Source organism: Delphinus delphis, chromosome 4 (assembly GCF_949987515.2).
Source record: "Delphinus delphis chromosome 4, mDelDel1.2, whole genome shotgun sequence".
NCBI lineage: Eukaryota > Metazoa > Chordata > Mammalia > Artiodactyla > Delphinidae > Delphinus > Delphinus delphis.
In genome coordinates this window covers 100,365,317-100,382,921 of record NC_082686.1, presented here as the reverse complement: position 1 = coordinate 100,382,921, position 17,605 = coordinate 100,365,317, and the positions used below count along the sequence as shown (strand labels likewise).

At 31.8% G+C, this 17,605-nt stretch overlaps 1 protein-coding gene across 2 annotated transcripts in view; it reads right to left on the bottom strand.

The window, feature by feature from the left end:
• The window catches only part of SI (sucrase-isomaltase), a 102,153-nt gene that overhangs the window by 13,448 nt on the left and 71,100 nt on the right, over positions 1–17,605 (bottom strand). For both annotated transcript variants that reach the window (XM_060011187.1, XM_060011188.1), the window contains 8 exons: positions 17,112–17,171; positions 13,534–13,650; positions 12,172–12,259; positions 11,124–11,262; positions 4,419–4,552; positions 2,907–2,941; positions 2,703–2,819; positions 66–214 (listed from right to left, as the gene is read on the bottom strand). In XM_060011187.1, coding sequence (XP_059867170.1) covers positions 66–214; positions 2,703–2,819; positions 2,907–2,941; positions 4,419–4,552; positions 11,124–11,262; positions 12,172–12,259; positions 13,534–13,650; positions 17,112–17,171 — 839 coding nt within the window. The remainder of the gene's footprint in view (positions 1–65; positions 215–2,702; positions 2,820–2,906; positions 2,942–4,418; positions 4,553–11,123; positions 11,263–12,171; positions 12,260–13,533; positions 13,651–17,111; positions 17,172–17,605) is intronic.

The window sequence follows — 17,605 nt, the reverse complement described above, 5'->3', positions numbered from 1 at the left end:
TGATTACTAAGTAAATTAAATGAAAGCTATCTCTCTCTGTGATAGGAAAAGAAAATTATGCTTACTCATGGAAAAGGGGTCTGATAACAGTGCCACCATGAGCATGAATTTCATGCATCTGTGTATAGAAATAGGGCAATAAAGTGTATCTAATATTTAGAATATTCCTTGACATTTCAGAAAAAGTTGCATTCCAGGAAGCAGGATCTTGTCTCTGAAACAAAGCAAAATGAAAGTGTCATAAGGTGTTGTCCTTGTTTAAATCATAATTTTCAAATACATATTTGAAGAATAAAAAATAAGGCATAATTTAATTCACTGTCATGTGCTACATCACAAAAACCTTATGGAATAGTTATTTCTATCTCATACAGTGGAAAGAGAAAGCATAACTAATATTTTAATAAGAAAATGCAAATTAAGTCCATGGCTTGATTTCATTTAGGTGAACATATGTAAAGAGCAGTTCACATTTGAATAGGTGACAAACACATTGTCAACTGTGGTGATGCTCAATGTAGGGTGAAAAGTCTAGGAGAGAAACAGAATGCTATATATAAGTGCATTGAAATAAACAGACATGCAGAGCCCATCATGGTGACCCTGCACATTGTGTGTTCTCATGAGAAATGAATAAGTTATGGTACTAAAGAATTAATAGTATAGGAGGAAGAGGGGATCTAATTAATGTTGGATAAGAAAAAAGAACATGCCCATGTCTGCTCTGGAATATACTCTCCAGGTAAAAAGACTAAAATTGACACTGGAAAGATAAAAGCTTCTAAAAAATGTTATTGCACTTAGTGGCTAAAAAAAATAATAAGGGAAGTGATTAGTATTTTACATTCTAATTTATACCAAGGGAAAAAACAAGGCTGCTACATAACTCCAGAGGGCAACACTTGCAATGTTTTCTTGTTGTTATCAATAGGAGCAGAGCCCTTAAGAGTGGTATCATATCTATGAAGATTCCAACTTTTCTAGATTTCAGTAGTAAGAACGTTTGAATGATGACCCATTGCTATCACTGGTACAAGTAATGTTAGAATAGGCAAAACCTTGAAAGTGCAATGGTCCAAGAAATATTAAGCAATATATCAATATGATCCTACTGTTACTAGATTCAAAGTCAAGTTAGAAAAGGCAAAGATCATATCTGTTGCATACTGACTTTGTTGATGTTATTTCAGTTTTAACATGATAAAACACAAGCATTTAATTCTAAACCATACATTCCTAAATTCAATTATATTACCTCATAATTAAACTTAAGTTGAGTTCTGTAGATTTTTATTCAGAAGTACTTCGTCAGTCTTTCCCTCTCCCATTTCATCTTCTCAAAAGCTCCAGCCACATTCACATCTTGGAGTCTTTCACTTGTTCCCCAGAACTGGAATTCTCCCCCATATATGTAAATTTGTTGCTTTCCTCAACTCAGGTCTCTGCTCTAATGCTAATGTCACTTCATCCAAGAGGACCACCTTGAGAATCCCTTCTAAACCAGAACACCCACAAATCTCTATCATTTTAGCTTACTCTAGTTTTCCCTCATACGATTTATTTGTACCTGCTGTTTTATATATATATATATATATATATATATATATATATATATACATATATATATATATAATTGTCTATTATCTGTTATCTCTATCATTCCTGCATTATATAAAGTATTAGGGCAGGGATTTTGTAAATATTAAATAATAGATTTTCAATGAATTCTTGTTGAATGAATCCCTGTTCAGGATTTTATTGATTCATGCCTTACTCTCCCAACAATACAGCTTTCTGAATTTCATTACTGACATAAAGTTTTCCTGCTAAAATATTCCTATGCCATCAAGTTGTCTCTATTGCCCAACTTTCAAATTTTTCCAAAATGTGGTCCCATACTGCCTTCTAACTTTGTATAGATTTTCATTTTTATTTTTCATTTTCTAATATAAATTCTCCCTTCTATTCTGACAAAAAATTTCTCAGGGTGACATGAAGAATTCAAAACTCATGATGAGCTCTACCATTCGGTTACTATGGCTGGAACCCATCCTTAAAAGACCAGCTCTGTCTACAATTCTTCCATGAGGTGCATTTTGATAATTTATCTTTCTTCTATATGTCTTCACTGAAAGTATAACAAAATTTAGCACTTACTTATATATTGCTTGCAATTGTTTATACTTTTTCATAATTTTTATTATTGTCTCCAAAAGTTCTTCCAGTTTAGTAAAGTATATAGTAAAGTAAACAGTGTCACCACTCAGAAATTAGTTTCCATGATTCCCTTTTCCTTTTATTTTTTTCTGTTTCTCAACTCATTTTTAAAACATTTGCTTTTTAAATCTGCCCATTTCGGGCATTGATTTTAAATGGCTTTTCTAATTATTTAATTTGAAACTGATTTTTTTTTTTATCGTTCTGTCCAGGTTTGGAATAATTTCCAGAAGGAATTTTTTTTCTGGCTAATTCAAAATTATATAGAACAGCAGTAAGTATGCCAGCTAACCAAGTCTTGAACCCCAAAGTATAAAGAAAACCCAAGTCAGAAACTTCTCAGAGTGATGGGCTCAGATGCTGTCAGTAAATGTAAAGAGATTCAAAACATTCATCTGGAAATCAGCCAGGAAGGGTGAATTCTATTCAAAAACGTTTAAGGTTAGTGGGGCAAAGGAATGAGAGTAAATGCAGTGATTACATACTCTAGTAAATGCAGTGTTGTGATTTCTTGCATTTGGATAAAATGCTCCAAGTTGCATCCAGCGGGCACAGAGCTGATATTCCGAATTGTTGAAGAAACCACAGATATCTGCTCCAGTCTAAAATACAGTTATATTTAATTAATTTTAATAGTTTGTTTCTTAATATTAACAAGTGATGAAGATAAAAGGAATAGAGCTACTTACATATGACATTCCAAACAAACTAAATTCCATCATACCTAAAAAAATTAGGAAAAAAATTATAGAAGGCCACTATTTCATATATTTTGACATTTGTTTTTTTTCTATTTATGAAGATGTTCTATTTCTAATACTGACCTCTAATTCAATGAAACATTTTTCAGGTTATTGATATACTTTTCTATCATTTCTTCCCATGAAATTTATGTATTTTGTACTTTATAATGTTAATGACATTTATAAAAATAAGACACTCTAATAATGCCTCCTTGACACTTTCAAGATGACACATTTAGATCACAAAACTGTTACGAACACATTATAGTATGAGAAGAAAGCGTTAGTGATTCCTTTTTTAAAAAAATAAATTTATTTATTTTTTATTTATGGCTGCATTGGGTCTTTGTTGCTGCGTGCAGGCTTTCTCTAGCTGCGGCGAGCAGGGGCTACTGTTCCTTGTGGTGCGTGGGCTTCTCATTGCAGTGGCTTCTCTTGTTGCGGAGCACGGGTTCTAGGCACTCGAGCTTCAGTAGTTGAGGCTCGTGGGCTCTAGAGTGCAGGCTCAGTAGTTATGGAGCACAGGCTTAGTTGCTCCGTGTCATCTGGGATCTTCCCGGGCCAGGGCTCAAACCCGTGTCCCCTGCATTGGCAGACGGATTCTTAACCACTGCACCACCAGGGAAGTCTTCCTTGGTTTTATTTTTAAAATAAAATGCTGTAATTATTTAACCATAGGTCTCATTATATGAACCAAATTGAATTATCCTTATTAGCTAAAAATCTCCTGAGGTATGATCATTTTAATAAAATAGAAAGCATGTGAATTCCCAGCTCTTTTTTTTTTTTTTTTTTTTTTGTGGAGCACAGGCTCTGGACGCGCAGGCTCGGCGGCCATGGCTCACGGGCCCAGCTGCTCCGTGGCATGTGGGATCTTCCTGTACCGGGGCACGAACCCGTGCCCCCTGCATCGGCAGGCAGACTCTCAACCACTGTGCCACCAGGGAAGCCCCCTGCCAGCTCTTCTTTTAAAGGAATATTTCTAAACATTGATTGTTTTCCTTGAATCCTAATATAAATAGTAAAGAATTTTTATGTTTAGATATGAAACAGAAAAATATTCTCTTTAAAATAATATTTCATTTACTCTTTATCCAACTATTGTCAGAAAACTTTCAAAATTTGGTTTGAGATGTTTCATACTTTAGCATCTATGAGTGATTCTTATTCCCTAGAACCTAGAATTTCTAAGCATTTCTATTCTTAGCTCTATATGTTATCCTTCCCATATCTTGCCCTTTCATAAAAGGAAACTGAGACCAAAAGGGATGAAATTATTTTCTCAAAATAAACTAGATCCTGCTTTCTGGCCCATTGCCTTTTCATTATGCTGTTTGTCATAAAATATGATGCCAAAAGCACATTTCAGAAAAGGACTTACAAAGTATATGAACTAGCAAAAGTGACTACCTAATAGAAGATTTAAAAGAATAATGATAAAGATGGTGACTCACATACCAATGATAGATTTGTCCAAATTGTCCCATTTTGCATAGCTGTCTCCAAGCCAGTGTCCTACCCATCTTCCAGCCGTAGGATATGTGGAACGAGAAATAACAATTCCTCTTTTGCCAGTTGCCTTCTGCAATGCACTAATATAGATGGAGAGGATCTATGAGTTTTTATATGAGGTATTTTCTTTGGATATTTCTACTTAGGACCACTTCATTAAAGAAAAAACTATCCGATTTATGGTGTCTATGCTGTCTCTTATTATGACTAGCTCTTTATAAGTGAATCTTTGCTCATTATACTATAAAATCCTTACAAGCATGAAGGACATCTTTTTTCCTTCCAACATTTTCCAGAGTGACATGTCTAAGTGGCCCTTTATTTATTGGTTCAGTGAATACAAGTCGACTATTGATATTATCAAATCAACTAATTATATTGAAAGTTTTTGAATGAACACATTTTATTCTACTTAAATGTGTTCTCTTATAAAGATTTAGGCTCCATTAATTGCTCCAACCCTTCTTATTTATAATTTGTCAACATTTAATCTTCATATTACTCTGCAGAGAATATTTGCTATAATACTCCCTGTTTTAGGGAGTATTCATATATATATATATTAATTGGAAAGAAAATGTTTATTTTTATATTACTTAAAATAATTTGTATATGAACAAGGACTAGAGAACTATATCAGGAGGAAATATTTCAAATACTTAATTAGGCAGATTTGTAAACCATTACCATGTTATAAACTGTATCTAATTATTTCCTTGTTAAAGATGGACCACAGTAATTGTACTGATTTGTTTATACATAAAGCTTCTTAAATGACACCTTGAGATTCTTAAGGTTAAGGACTGACTTAATCTTCTTTATATTCCTTACACCTAATACATATAATAGTAGCTTAAGAAACTTTTGAATTCATGAATATCTCAAAATACAGGAAACTGAAAATATGTTAAACAGATATATGATATATTGAACCATCTGTTGATAATAGAAACAATATTGTATTTGCTAACTTAAAATTTCCTACTTGTATGTCTCTCTTTAAAAAAATCATATAAGAAAACGATCTTCACTGCTTCATTTTTTATAACAAATATAAAGGATCTAGTCAATTGAGAATCAGTAATATATTTAACATATGTCACACGTATTTGCAGACATTTAACAAGAAATGAATGTATATTTATATAGGGAATGGAAGAACTGATGATCAATTTAGAAATCTTCATGGAAACTTGTATCTTAAGTTTAGTTAATTGGTAAAGAAAATTCATTTTAGTTAATTGATATAAAAATTATTTACAAGGATAGAGTTGTCCCAAATCTTTAATGTTTCTACATAGAAGAAATACATATTCTTGAAGGTTCTTTTCTTCTGCCTTATGTCTTACTTTTGCAAAAAGTCTTTACTGAGGCTTTAAGTTAATAACCAAATATATGCCTTTTTAGATTTCTGATTGAGAAGAATTCTGCATAAAATATTTTCATAACAATTTTCTCTTAAGGGAAATCTAATCTCTTGCATTAGAAAAATCTCCTTTGTAACCCTTCACAGAATATTTCTTATTTGGTAAATCAATTGCCACCACTAATACTATAATTAAAATTACATAGCTATAAATATTTTGTAGACATTTCCATCATGCTCCAACTTTACAGATGGTTAATCACAATGAACTTAATTTAATTTTAAGAAACACTTTTCAACCATAATACAGTTTGTTCTCTGTTACAAGTTGATTTGGAAAATTTAGCTTATAAAAAGAATTTCAATATTGTGTTACAGAAACATTTTTATTACATGTTTATAATTGTCTACATGAGCAGTTTTTGAAAAGTATTAGAAAAGTTATAAAAATATCTTATGTTATTGGGAAAAAAAGTCCTTCTAAAGGAAAACAATGATTTTTAGAAAACTGTACATGTAGATTACAAATGTGGGTTATGTGAAAGGAGAATATTGAACTGAAAAAAAAATTAGTTTAAAGCCCTAACAATAAATAAATATCTTTATTTTTGTCATGGTTTCTAAAGATAATAATTTCAAAATGATTAAGTTGACTACTGTTTTTAATTACTGATGAAATCAATTGGTAAATATACCCCCAATACTGCTGTCTCTGACTGGGTGATATTAAATTATTTTAGAATACTGACCGTAATCCTCAGAAAAGAGAAAGTTATACAGGATTGTTTCTCTCAATGTTTATTTAAAAAATCTCTTTGAAAACTAAAGACTTTTTTTGAATTATATTTTTAGAAAGCAAAAAATTTAGTATTATATATTTACTATCCATTAGAAATAGTAACTTGCCAGTTTCACAACTCAAAGAGACTCACCATTAGATCAGAAAACATAATTTCAGTTTTAGAGTTGGATAACAAGTTTTTGTAAGCTGAAATATTTCCATTGTTTCTGAGTGTATAAGTAAAACTTAAATTTGAGATTTCTTTAGTGAGAAGAATGTGAAAGTCTAAACCATGGAAATGGTTTTATGGATTCAGATCTCAATCTTTTTTAAACATTGATACCAGCTATATCAATGTTCAACTCAGCCATATTAATCAGAAAGTAATATCTAAGAGACACATATTCCATATTTTTTCAAGTTACTAACAGTTAATTAAGAGAAAGTTACAGCTATAACCAAGAAAACTTCCAAATTATATATGACCTGTATAGTGTTTTTCTTTTTTTAATCTATACCGGTCTTATTTTTTGTTAAAAAAATTGCAAGAAGAGGTCACTTCCTATAGTACACAATTCTCCCCCAAAAAAAAGCCCCTCTTATTTTTCAGGTTAGATTCACTAAACATCGAAAAGCAACATAATTTTCCAAGTTGCTAAATAACCCAGTCTCTAGGAATATCTGAGAAAAGAACTTATATTTATTAACATTTTTATTTCGTTCTAAATTAAGATTACAAAAATCTTGGGCATTTACTTAAAAATTGTATACTTAACACAACCTGAACTTCCAAAGGGAGTCAAAGATTTTGATTTTTCTATGTTCTCTCTAATGAAAAATATGTAGTACTCTCAAAAGTCATTCAAGGTATTGTTGAAGATGAAAGTACGGAATATATAGCTGTATAATCCTTGGATAATTATCTGAGATTTAAACACACAATTTGAAATTTTAAAAATATATTTCTCCCTATATCTGAAGCATAGGCTTTATTTCAGTACAATATTGAATTTTAAATAAGACAAAGATCAATTGAAGACTGAAAACTTTTTGTATGGGATTTATACATGAAACTTCTTCATTTGCCACTGATCTCCAAGGTTTTTTCTATGAAACTGTTTGCAGACTTTCAAGCTGATTATTTACCTCCTATTTCTGCATCCACTCATTCTGTTCTTTCCTTGTTTCAGTTGTTTGTTTCATGTTAAGTGAAGAGCACAATAACAAGAACTAGGTGAATGTCAAATGTGTGCCAATTTTGAAAACAGAAAATGAGTCACAGAAAGGAACAATAAAATGGTACAGTCTGAGTAACTTAAGAAATAAATTACACTCTTAATCCTTTCAGTTTTCTCAAATGATAAAAAGTCTTTACTCTCCATTATTTGCTTAAACATAATTTATTTATAGCATCCTTTTACATTTGTCAAGGTCTTAAACGTATAATGACTATATTTAATCTCTAAAATATCTGAAGGAGAGTTCAACAATTTTTTTTCTCATATAACTGAAAAAAATAAATAGTAAGAAAGTATTTAAAAGATATAAAAAGTCTATAGCTATGCATAAATTGGGCTTTTTAACTCAACATTTAAAATTTATTAATCTGTTTAACTTAAACAACAAATGTGGTTAAATTTTACTGAAAAATTTTATGGACAGGAGCAAAATTAACATTATTAAAGGGATGTTCTTTGGAAGATTGTACTGATATCTTCTTCATAATGTTATTTAAGAGTTAAAAATGGGTCTTAAACATCTCTAAACACCTTTGTATATCAACTATTTAGAAATTTACCTACTTTTGCCTTGAATTTATTTATATAATTTTGATAGTTGTGGTGATATAAAAATTGATTCACTTACATTTACTAAACATCCTACAGTGTGTCAGGAACCATGCTAGATTCTGTAATGTGCTCCAGAAGTTCAATTTACTGCCCTCTATGAAAAAAATATTTTCTTCCAATTTTCCTTAAAGTACATACTTTCATCTCAAGATGCATAAGTTTTGCCAAAGAGTTCATCACTCACTTCTCAATATTTTTGTTACGTTTAATATCTATAGCTTTATGGTAAAGTGAGGTTAGCTGAGGATAATTGTGCTCCAATATTATGCTCCAGTAGGGTTAACTAAAGAAGAATTTGTCCCAATAAAAAGGCATTATTGAAGATCAGTTTGTTTACTCTTTTTTTTATATTACAAAATATTTATTACGAATTTTTTCAAGTTGATATTGTCACTGTTTCTCCAAAGTAGTTTCTCTTTATACACAACTTTGAATTACTGCATAATAGAATTTATAATCTTGAAGAGCCTCTATTTTGATGTTATTGTCAAACAACACAAAATTCTAGCACAAGACAAGGAAATTCATCCTCACCTCAGATCCTTATTTCCCACGAACCAGCATTGTTTTATTTCCACTTAGCCAAATATATTTTAATTGATTATTATTCTTCTCTCCATGGAGATTTTAAATTCATTGGCATTGTCTAGTAACATACTGACACATTCATTAAATCCTAGAAGTGTGCCAACCATATCCTTGTCACAGATCAACAAAGAGCAAATCCATGATTCTTATCCAGAGATCCCAATTGTAGAAGCTATAATGCACTTATTATGATTTAGGTGGCCATAGATATCCTAGAAATAGCTTATGACAAATTTTATTTACTTTCTTTGCCTTGGTGAAATGTAGTTTCCTTCCTTTACTCCCTAGCATATTTCTTTTTTTTCTTCAAGATCAGTTCAAATGATAACTTTTCTTTTGATGTCACTTCTATTTTCCTGATAGAGTTAGCTGAGCACTCTCCTTGTTTCTCATAACACTATTGTAGTATCTATCACATTACACAGATTTTTTTTTTTGTCAGTTTGTTTACTCTTTTTTTTTTTAACATCTTTTTTGGAGTAAAATTGCTTTACAATGTTGTATTAGTTTCTGCTGTATAACAAAGAGAATCAGCTATATGCATACATATATCCCCATATCCCCTCCCTCTTGTGTCTCCTTCCCACCCTCTGTATCCCATCCCTTTAGGTGGTCACAAAGAACCAAGCTGATCTCCCTATGCTATGCAGTTGCTTCCAACTAGCTATCTATTGTACATTTGCTGGTGCATATATGTCAATGCTACTCTCTCATTTTGTTCCAGCTTGCCCTTCCCTTTCCCTGTGTCCTCTAGTCCATTCTCTGCATCTTTATTCCTGTCCTGCTGACATTCCTTAGTCTTTCTGTATGTTCTTAGTGCCCTTACATTGGGATTTGGTCAACAATTCTGTAGTCATTCATTCACATAATAATATCTTAAATAATTCACATATTCTAGGTTGAAAAAGAATTTGGTGCTAGAAATAAGATAAGCATGTTTCACTAAGTGAGGAAATATTACCCATACCCTTTACTCCAAAATGCTTTTCATTCTTTTTCCAACTTCCGTCATATATTAGAACCATGGTTTTCAACCCTGGATATTCATTAGAACCACCTGGGGGATTTTTTTAAATTCAGATGCTTATGCTATAGTTCATATTAATTAAATCATCATTTATTTAAAAATCTTCAGTTTGAACTATATTTAAAATAGATAACCAACAAGGACCTGCTGTATAGCACAGGTAACTCTACTCAATATTCTGTAACAAGCTAAATGGAAAAAGAATATATATATGTATACATATAACTGAATCACTTTGCTCTACACCTGAAACTAACACAACATTGTAAATTAAATATACTCCAATATAAAATAAAAATTAAAAAAAATAATCTCCAGTTGATTACAGTGTGTAGTTAAGAACCAGTGATCTAGAGCTGCACTGTGTAATATAGTGACCACTAGCCATGTGGGGCTATTTAATTTACATTTATGAAAATTAAATAAAATTTTAAATTCTATTCCTGAGTCACACTAGCCACATTGCTCAACAACCATATATGGCTAGTGGCTACCATATTGGACAATAGAGAATTATAGAACATTTCTATCATTGCAGAACATTTTATTGCACAGTGTTAATAAAGACTTGATACTCAAAGAATGGCCTGTATTCCATCATCATTAGCCTCATATAAGATTTTGTTTAATATGAATATTAACGTTTAAGAAGCTTAAGGTCATTGACATTTATTCTTATTTGCTAATAATGGATTTAAATAGCAGATTTAGTCAGATTTCATGTTTTAATTAGTGACATCAAACTATATATTATTTACTCAATTATTCATTAAAAATTATTCTTTGAACACCGACTATTTGTTAGGCATTTTTCTACTATAAGCTGGGTGCATACTGGGGAACAAAATAAAATGGTTCAGGGTTCTTTTGGGAATTGGATAAAAATTTAAAACAAAGATACAGAGAGAGAGAGAATTATTCTAAGTGCCATGAAGGACCAAGTAAGGTAAGGTCAGCAGGGAAGGACTCAAAAGAGGTAACATTAAATTTAATATCTAAAAAATAAGAGTCAGAAACGATGATTATGAAGATTGCTTACTCATAAGTAAGTTTCGCTTGTGACCATCCATATAGATTATGAACATCGTAATGCAAAACGGATGATCCATCACTAAGAATCTGCTCAGTTTCCATACACATGGTTCTGAAATGTAATCCATCAGTTCTTTTTGTGAGTTCTGGGGAGAATTAATAAAAAAAAATTAATATGTTATAAAGTAACTTATATTGAAATATGTAAATTGTAACTATAAATTATTTTGGCAAAACATTAATCATTGTTTGAAAATATTACTGATTTTTTCAACCATTTGTGCACTTTGTTTATGCTAATTAAAAATGAAAAAATGATCTGCAATGTGATTGCAATTACAGTTGTGACTGGAAAATATGTGCACAATTTTACTATATTCAATAATAACAATGTTACTAATTAACACGTACTCATAAAAACCTGAAAAGTAAGTGTACTCCGAAAAGTCTACTATATTTTATGCATTTAGATGAGAAATACTGATTAAATAGATTTTTTTAAAAAAAATCCATTTGCTAACATAAAGCCCTGGCATATTTTCTCAGTTTCAGATGCAAATTTTCAGAGCTTTGCCATCACTTTAGATGTAACTGTTTATGCAGTTTACTGCCTACATAAGAGCATGAGGATGAATGTTGAAAGACTGTACTTTTCCCTCCTAGGTCAGGGACAACCAAAGAAGTGTTGTTAGCATTGTTTCACTTTTTTCCTAATAAAGAAAAACTTTAAAAAATCTTTATAAAAGATTTTAATTTTTTATCTTAAAGAATATTTAGAATTCTCACATCTGGGAAGATTCTTAAGAAAATCAAAGTAACAACTTCAAATTTAGAAATCTATTCATATAGATAAAACATGTTTCTTGAGTTTTCTTCTCAAAGTAATGTTAGATGATTTAGATGATATTGGTAATGGGTTGAGATGTGGTCCAGTGTGTAGATGGGTAGTGAGTATTGGAAATGTGAATCCTGTTCTCTATGTCATAAGGTATATAAACCTGATTAATAAATAATAATAGCATGATAACAGCCAAGGCACAGCAGCAATATTGTACCTGGGAAATAAGGTGGATAATTTAGCTCTGTATTTCTGCATTGATTAGTAGTTGTTCCATTTACAAAGCTTGATGGTTCATTCATATCCTTAAAAAGAGAACAAAAAGTAAACAAAAAACAAATTTAGGGCATATCTTCTTAAAAGAACTAATTCAGAGACCCAGTAAATTAAAGTAGGATATTTGAATAATAGTACTTTACTATTCTAAAAAGCAAAAGTATAAGGCATCTCAACAATACTAAAGCATTTAGTTTAGCTCAGTCTTTCTTAACATTTTACAATTCACATCTCCTTTTGAAAACCATAAAATGTCCTATTTTTCTCTGTAGATAAAATCTATATAAAAGTGAATTGTTTTCTATGTTTCTAGACATTAAATTATAATAGTGTATATTCCCCCATGTCTTTCCCTCCATTTCTGCCCTGGAGCCTTGTATCAATTTTTTTAAAACAATGGTTTGTGGTTTTTAAAACCACAAGATAATAGTTTACAAATACAGAAAATTTCAAAGAGTATCTCTATTGAGTACACATTTCAGAATTTTAGTAACCATATATAAACGGACCATCATATAAATATATAAATTAGTTGCCATTTAAAGGTGATTCCTCCATCATAAAAAGGTTATCTTTTCTGGATCAAGATATAATTATTGGGGATATATTTAATGGAATCCCTTATAGTACATAACTTTATATAATTAAAAAAAACTATCTTTATACAACTTTACATCCTCAAGGCTTGTACATAACAGCACCCCTATAAGTTTCTTTAATTAAAAAAGTAAGTAAATTAATGCATACGTATTGAAAAATCAGCAGAGTAGAAATGTCACCTCCAAAAATCTAGATAAGTATTATGTAAATAACTCCTGTATTAAATATTTACTTGTGATAAATTCTTTTTATGCTATCTCAAAATTATATTAAAAATCTTATTGCCAGCATTTTAAAGTTAAAATTAGGATATTATTTAGAAGATGATTTTGCTACATCTGTAAGAGTTTATGACTTCTTATACCAAAGACTGACAGTCGAGTGTGAGACATATCTATATTGAATGAAAATAAAATAAATATTTATAAGCATTTATATATCATTATATAAAGAGACTATTTTGGTCTCTTGGTCAAGTTGAAAATATTCAACTTTAATATTCAGGAAAAAGCAACTAAATACTTAAACTGAATTGTTAAAACCGCATTTTAACAGTCTTTTGCATAAGAAAGTTCTATGGAAAAAATGAGTGAGCTAATTTCATAAAGAATACTTTGTTAACATTATTAAAATCTAGTAAGAATTTTGCATAATCAATACACAATAAATAACTTAAAATATAAATTTCTTGAAGTTTACTTACAATCCACAAGCCATCAAACTTCATCTTGTTATTGTAGAAATCTATAATTTCCCTTGTCCACCACTCTGCCGTGGAGTTCCTGAAGAAATCTGGAAAAGCTACATGAGCTCTGGAACCCTGTAAAAACAAAATTTAGACCCACATATAGAAAGTCATAAGAGAGACCAGTCAGTCACACATTTATCTGTCAGATTCACAAGTGATAGTGAAGGCAGCTTGATCTCAACTTTAATGAATGTGTATGATTTTCCTCCAGCCACTCAAGCCTATGTGTGTCCTTAAATCTAAACTGAGTTTCTTATAGACAGCATATACAAAATTTACAAACTGTTAGCTAGACTAAGAAAAAAAGAGAAGATGAGAATTACAGCTGATGTCACAGAAATAGAAAGGATCATAAGAGGCCATGATAAATAATTATACAACAGACTGGATAACCTAGAAGAAATGGACGCATTTCTAGTTTCAGACAACCTAACAATATCTGATGAGTAGAAATGCAAACATCCTCAACCAAAATATTAGCAATCACATTCAACAGCACATTAAAAGGCTCATACACCATGAATAAGTGGGATTTTTCACTGTGAGGCAAGGATTATTTAACATACAAAAATCAATCATTGTGATTCAGCACATCAACAGAATGAATGATAAAAATCACATGGTCAGGGCTTCCCTGGTGGCGCAGTGGTTGAGAGTCCGCCCGCCGATGCAGGGGACACGGGTTCGTGCCCCGGTCTGGGAAGATCCCACATGGCGCAGAGCGGCTAGGCCCGTCAGCCATGGCCGCTGAGCCTGAGCGTCCGGAGCCTGTGCTCTGCAACGGGAGAGGCCACAACAGTGAGAGGCCCGTGTACCGCAAAAAAAAAAAAAAAAAAAAAAAAAAAAAAAAAAAAAAAAAATCACACGGTCATACCAATAAGCAATGCAGAAACTCTATTTGATAAAATTCAACACTCTTTCATGATAAAAACTCTCAACAAACTAGGAATAGAAAGAAATTACCTCAACATGATAAAGGCTCTATAATAAATGCCCACAGCTAATATACTCATTTAGAAAAAAACTTTCAGAGTTTTAGTTCATATCAGAAACAAGGCAAGGATGCTCACTCTTACCACTTCTATTTAACATAGTCCTGGCAATCCTAGCCCAAATAACTAGATATGAATAAGGGGGGGAAAAAAGCATCCTAATCAGAAAGGAAGAAGTGAAAGTGTCCCTGTTTATAGATGATGTAATCTTATATGTAGAAATCTCTAAAGAATACACACACACACACACACACACACACACACACACACAAATATTAGAACTAACAAATACATTTAGGAAAGTTGCAGGATACAAAATCAACATGCAAAAATCAGTTACATCTCTATAGACTAAAATAAACTATTTGAAAGGAAAATAATCTCATTTACAGTAGCAACAAACAACGATAAAATACTTAGGAATAAACTTGACTAAGGAGATGAAATATTTGTACACTGAAAACTACAAAACATTACTGAAAGATATTGAAGAAGAAACAGAAAAATAGATAATCCATGCTCATGAACTGAAATAATTAATATTGTTAAAATGTCCATAGTATTGAAAGCAAACTGTAGATTCAATGCGACCCCTGTCAAAATCCCAATGGCATCTTTTACAGATATATAAAAAACAATCCTACAATGTATTTGGAACCATAAGGTCCTGGAATAGGCAAAATAATCTTGAGTAAGTAGAACAAAGCTGAAGGCATCACATTTCCTGATTTCAAAATATATTCCAAAGCTACAGTAATTAAAAGTATGGTCTTGGCATAAAAATAAACACATAGGCCAATGGCACAGAATAAAGAGACCAGAAATCAATCCACACATGTATAGTCAACTGACCTTTGACAAGGGTGCCAAGAATATACAATGAGGAAAGTATAGTCTATTTAACGAATGGTGCTGGGAAAACTGGATATTCACATGTGGAAGAATGAAATCAGATCCTTATCTTATACCGTAGACAAAAATCAAACCACAATGGACTAAAGACCTAAACGTAACACCCGAAACTGCGAAACTTCTAGGAAAAAACATAAGGGAAGAGCTTCATGACAATGGTCTTGGCAAAGATTTTATGGATATGACACCAAAAGCACAGGCAAAAAAACAAAAATAGACCAGTGAGACTACATCAAACTAAAAAGTTTTTGCACAGAATAAGAAACAATCAACAAAGTGAAAAGGTAACCTACAACCCAATAGAGCAAACACTATAACCCACTTAGAAAATGGGCAAAGATTTGAATAGACTTTTCTCTAAAGTACACGTACAAATGGCCAACAGATAGATGAAAAGATGTTCAACATCACTAGTCATCAAGGAAATGCAAATGAAAACCACAGTGAGATGTCACATCACACCTGTTGGGATGTCTATTATCCAAAAAACAGGGAAAACAAGTGTTGGTGAAGATGTGGAGAAACTGGATGCCTGTACACTGTTTGTGGGAATGAAAAATGGTGCAGCCACTGAGAAAAACAGTATTAAATTCTTCCAAAAATTAAAAATAGAACTACCATATGATCCAGCACTCCCATTTGGGGACATTTATCCAAAAAGACCTAAAATCAGGATCTCGAAGAGGTATCTGAACTCCTATGTTTATTGCTGCATTATTTAGAAGAGTGAAGGTATTGAAATAAATTAAATGCCCGTTGATGGATGAATTGATAAAGAAAATGTGGTATATACAATGGAATTCTATTCAGTCTTCAAAAAGAAAGAGATTCTCCAATACAGGGCAACATGAATAAACCTTAAGGACACTATGCTGAGTAAAATCATCCATTTATAGAAAGACAAATACTGCACAATTCCACTTATATGAGGTATCTAAAATAGTCAAACTCATAGAATCTGAGAGTTGAATGGTAGTTGCCAGGGTCTGGGGTTCCAGGGGTAATTGGGAGTTGCTATTTAATAGTCATAAAGTGTCAATTACACGAGATGAATAAGTTCTAGTGATCTGCTGTACAACACTGTCCTTAGGGTGAAGGATGCTATACCTTAAACTTAAAATTTTAAGAGTAAGTATCATGTTAAGCATTCTTACTACAAAAAAAAAATTAAATAAAAAAAAGAATTGTTCCTTGGATTAAATACAATAAAATTGCTTCATAGAGTGACTGAAACATGTTGGTATTTAAAAAAATAAATAAATCTGATTTAATATGGTCTGATATAGAGAATTAGAAAATAAGCCATCACATTTTTTTTTTTTTTTCCAGTACGTGGGCCTCTCACTGTTGTGGCCTCTCCCGCTGCGGAGCACAGGCTCCAGACGCGCATGCTCAGCGGCCATGGCTCACGGGCCCAGCTGCTCTGTGGCATGTGGGATCCTCCCGGACCGGGGCACGAACCCGTGTCCCCTGCATTGGCAGGCAGACTCTCAACCACTGCACCACCAGGGAAGCCCCAGCCATCACTTTTTTAAGGAAAGTATTAAAATTGAATTATTGGTCAAAGTCATCATTAAATCCCAGTGCTGAATTTCTTTCAGTTAAATAGTTAATCAATATGAAACTTACATTAACAGCTTCATCTATTAGACTTTCATCTTTTGTTACATTTGGCAAATCTGGCCAAACCTACAAAGAGAGAAGAAATGGGAAACCAGTTCAAAATAAATTCAGTGTGGTATGACTGTTGTAAACAAAGTGTAATAGAGTTTTAGAAGCATATTACAGACTCAAGATCCCCAGATCAGTAATTCCTTCAATTATTTTTTTCAGTTTGTGTTCTGGTATATGTATCATTTGCAAACTATTCCCATTTTCCATATTAATCTCCTCTTTAGTAGGGCAAATAAGGAAAAGAATACCATCCTTTGTGGTCAGTAGCAATTTTGCAAGCGATGCATGTAACCAAAAGGTCTGGTCAAGAATTAATATGAAAAGCATATTCTAAATTTAATTTAATGTGGTATATTAAAACTCTTTGTATAATTACTCCAGGATTAAAGTCTAAAAACAAAAAGTATATTTTTATATGAAAGGAATTGAAGATCTGAGTTGGATGATGC